Raw genomic sequence first — 3,605 nt, forward strand, 5'->3', positions numbered from 1 at the left:
CATTGACAAATATTAAAGGAATAATAAAATATTTCACTAGAGTATTTTCCATGGAGTTCTCTAAGCCTTAGGATGTCATTGTGATGTTTTATTATTGTCCCATTTATTATGCAAACTTTGTTTTATTTGATAACTACCCCATTTTATTATATGCAAAGTAGCTTTAAACATCTCAGTATAAATATTGTAAAATGTGGATTCTTGTTTAATAATTAAGTACTAGACCTATATTTTGAACACTGGAATGAGACATAATTCACATTTTTTAAAATGAAACTATTACCAAACCAGATTATGAGAACATGAAGACCATTTGCAATTTTATCAGAGCTAAACAGGAACAATTTGATTTTTGCTTACTGCTCTTCACAGAATGTTTTCCCTTCCTATAGGAAGTAAGAGTATGCGTTCTAGTATGAACTTACTGTCTGTTTTAATATTTCATATTTCTAGGGTGGACAATTTTTAATTTCCTGAACTTCTGTTTTTTATTCTGCTCATGTAGGCAACACGGAAGGAGATTGAGAAACGCCAGGTCCATCTGAAGAGCATCAGTGATTTAGGAGAGAATTTAAAGGCAGTGCTGAAAGGAAAGGAAAGTCTAGTAGAGGATAAACTCAGCCTCTTGAACAGTAACTGGAAAGCAGTAACTTCACGTGCTGAGGAATGGTTCAATCTGTTACTGGTAAGGAAAATGCATTTGCTCAAACAGAGGAAATGCTGGTGCCCAGTTGTAGGCGTTCAACCATACAGGAATGGTTTTTCTGGTACTGTATTGAATACATAGGTACACAGACAATCTGATTGTTGTTCAGTACATTTGAAGAATCTGACTGCTTACTGTGTCATGGCTCTGTGTGTACTCTTGATTGTTAGTGCTTCCCATTCCTGTCTACCTCAGCAGTTCCTGGATTGTTTTGTTTGGCTTTTTTTTCCTAATGAAAATGCAGTCCCTCCCCTAGACTACTTGAATATGAATCAAATTAATTAAATAGTCAAAGAAGTTGACTAAGTCACATAATAAGTCACATAACTGTATTTTCCTTTAAAATTCATTCTGTCATGAAGAGATGACAACTTGAACCTTTGAACACAGAAGAGTCTTAGCCATTGAGCTGCCAGAATGCTTTGAGAAATTTTGTATGCTGTTTCTGTTGCTGAGAGTATGGGAATGCAGTTTTAGCTTTCAGAGAAACTGAAGTGGTTCTCAAGGGTGTGTTAACCTTTATCATGACGTTTCAGAGATTGATGTGTTAGAACTCCACTAGAGTCTGTGTGGCTACATTATGAATGCTTCTGCGATGGTTATGCAGCATCACTATGGAGTTTCTTTGGTGGGTTGTTTCTGTTCTATCTGAAAAATTTAAGTATTTCATTGGGTATGATGTAGGTGCTCAGCTTCAACATAGAACCAATTATAAGAAACGTTTAATGGAGTTTATAGACTGGTGTAGTTATGTATTCCTCTTCTTTCTGTCTTTACTTTGGATTCTTTTGTTAATATTTACTGTAATCCATGATAAAAAGGTATAATAGAGGGAAGTAGTCTTTTACTGATTTTAAAACAGCATAAAATAAAAGTATATATCTGTGAGGGCCAGAAGACCTAGTAAAATCTTTGATGTGGTGGTATATGCATAGACCTCATTCTAATGAGCTTACCAAAAAAGACAAAATATTTTTAAATTGAGAGCAAAAAAAAGTTTTATCAAAATATCAACTAGAATAGATTTTTTGAAAGTAGAGAAGCTAGATGAAATGTAAATAAGAGTTTTAGATATAAAGCTCCCATTCTTGATTGTGACTTTGCAAGTGCATCCTTGTTACTGTCTGAGTTTCAATCAACTTAGTGGCTTTCCAAGATGAGTTCTGCACCTGATTCTTGGGCAACTCTTCTGTTCACCTTCAGTAGTTCCGGACATCAGCTTCCTGTTCCTCTCAGCTGCTTGGCTGAACTGCAGACACCGGCATCTTGCTGAGACTTTACACCCTACTGCCTGTCACTTTGGAAGCTTCTCTCTCTCCTAGAATGCCTTTTTTTAAAGAAACTTAACATGTAAAATGAAAGCAAACAAAAATAGAGTCTACCATTCACAAAATAGGTAGTTACTCTGTAAAATAAACAAGTTTAGTTTCATAATGTATGCATGTTTGCCATAGTTGGCATAATTATAAATATTATTTCAGTTCTGATTACTTCTTTTGTATGCAGTATTTACGTTTTCCACATACAGGAATATCAAAAGCACATGGAGGCTTTTGATCAGAATGTAGCTAGTGTCACAACTTGGATGTATCATGCTGAAATACTGTTGGATGAATCTGATAAACAAAAAACCCAGCAAAGAGAGGAAATTCTTAAGGTAAAAACAATGCAATTTTCTGGAAAGCATTAATTTTATTCTACAAAGGACTGTGTCAAAACTAGCATACCTTGAAAGGTATCACAGATTGATCAACATTCTTTTTTTCTGTGATAAAGCTACCCTTGGGCAGCTTGTTGATTACTTAATGTATTTGCCCTGCATTACAACAGTTAACACCCCGCAGACATAAACCCATATATGTTATTATAAGTCACAGAGACTTCCTGGTGAGTAGAACAGCAGCCTATTAAACCTGTGTTTGCTGGAAAATACTCCTTAAACACATTTGGTTGAACAAAACTATTTTTTTCTAGGTTCTTTATTTTTATTGTTTTTCTGTGATACTTTTCTGCTGTCTGTGGTGTCTGCATTTGATATCTCTGTCGTGTGATTGTTTTAATTCCATAAACACTGTTTGCATTGATGCCAGACCAATAACACAGACAAGAATATTATGGGCTAGAACATGTATTGTGGGCTAAGAGAGTTCGGGTTGTTCAGCCTAGAAAAGAGAAGGCTCTGGGAAGACCTCGTTGCAGCCTTCCTCTTGAAGGAAGCCTACAAGAAAGTTGGTGAGGGACTTTTTACAAGGGCTTGTAGTGATAGTGATTATGAGGGGTAATGGGTCCAAACTGGAAGAGGGTAGTTTTAAATAAGAAATTAGGGAGAAGTTTTTCACTATGAGGGTGGTGAGTCACTGGAATGGGTTGCTCAGGGGAGGTTGTAGATCCCCCAACACTGGACTCGTTCAAGACTAAGTTGGATGGGGCTTTGAGCAACCGGGTCTAGTGGCAGTGTCCCTGCCCATGGCAGAGGGATTGGAATTAGACAATCTTTAAGGTCCCTTCCAACTCAATCCATTCTGTTTCTATTTGGTGAACTAGCTGTGTAATAATGGGTTAGTTTATTAATTGAAAGGTTTTAGTTGGCCTATTGCATCATTCAAACAACAGATGAAAAATTAGCCAGGAAGATAGGTGTGATAGCTCTTTTAAAATACCTTCTTTGTTAAGATTAAACAACTTCAAATTATTATCTACATGGATTATTTTTTTTCTTCTGAAATCGCTGTAAAGTTTTACTTTCTACTGAACTCCATGGTCAGTACATACTATCTGAGGAACAGTTTCCAAATCAAAATCAGAATTGTATTGCTGACACTAACATAATGATACCATTTACTAAAGCAAAACTTTACAAATTCCAAGACAGAGCATAAATCAATCCCCCACTGATTTC

General features: G+C 35.9%; 1 protein-coding gene across 1 annotated transcript in view; it reads left to right on the top strand.

The window, feature by feature from the left end:
• The window catches only part of LOC103768132 (dystrophin-like), a gene marked incomplete at its 3' end in the record, with an annotated part of 58,230 nt that overhangs the window by 23,096 nt on the left and 31,529 nt on the right, over positions 1-3,605 (top strand). The window contains exons 9-10 of the mRNA XM_008935267.1: positions 506-685; positions 2,235-2,363. Coding sequence (XP_008933515.1) covers positions 506-685; positions 2,235-2,363 — 309 coding nt within the window. The remainder of the gene's footprint in view (positions 1-505; positions 686-2,234; positions 2,364-3,605) is intronic.

Source organism: Merops nubicus, unplaced genomic scaffold, assembly GCF_000691845.1.
Source record: "Merops nubicus isolate BGI_N331 unplaced genomic scaffold, ASM69184v1 scaffold4022, whole genome shotgun sequence".
In the NCBI taxonomy this organism is placed as follows: Eukaryota; Metazoa; Chordata; class Aves; order Coraciiformes; family Meropidae; genus Merops; species Merops nubicus.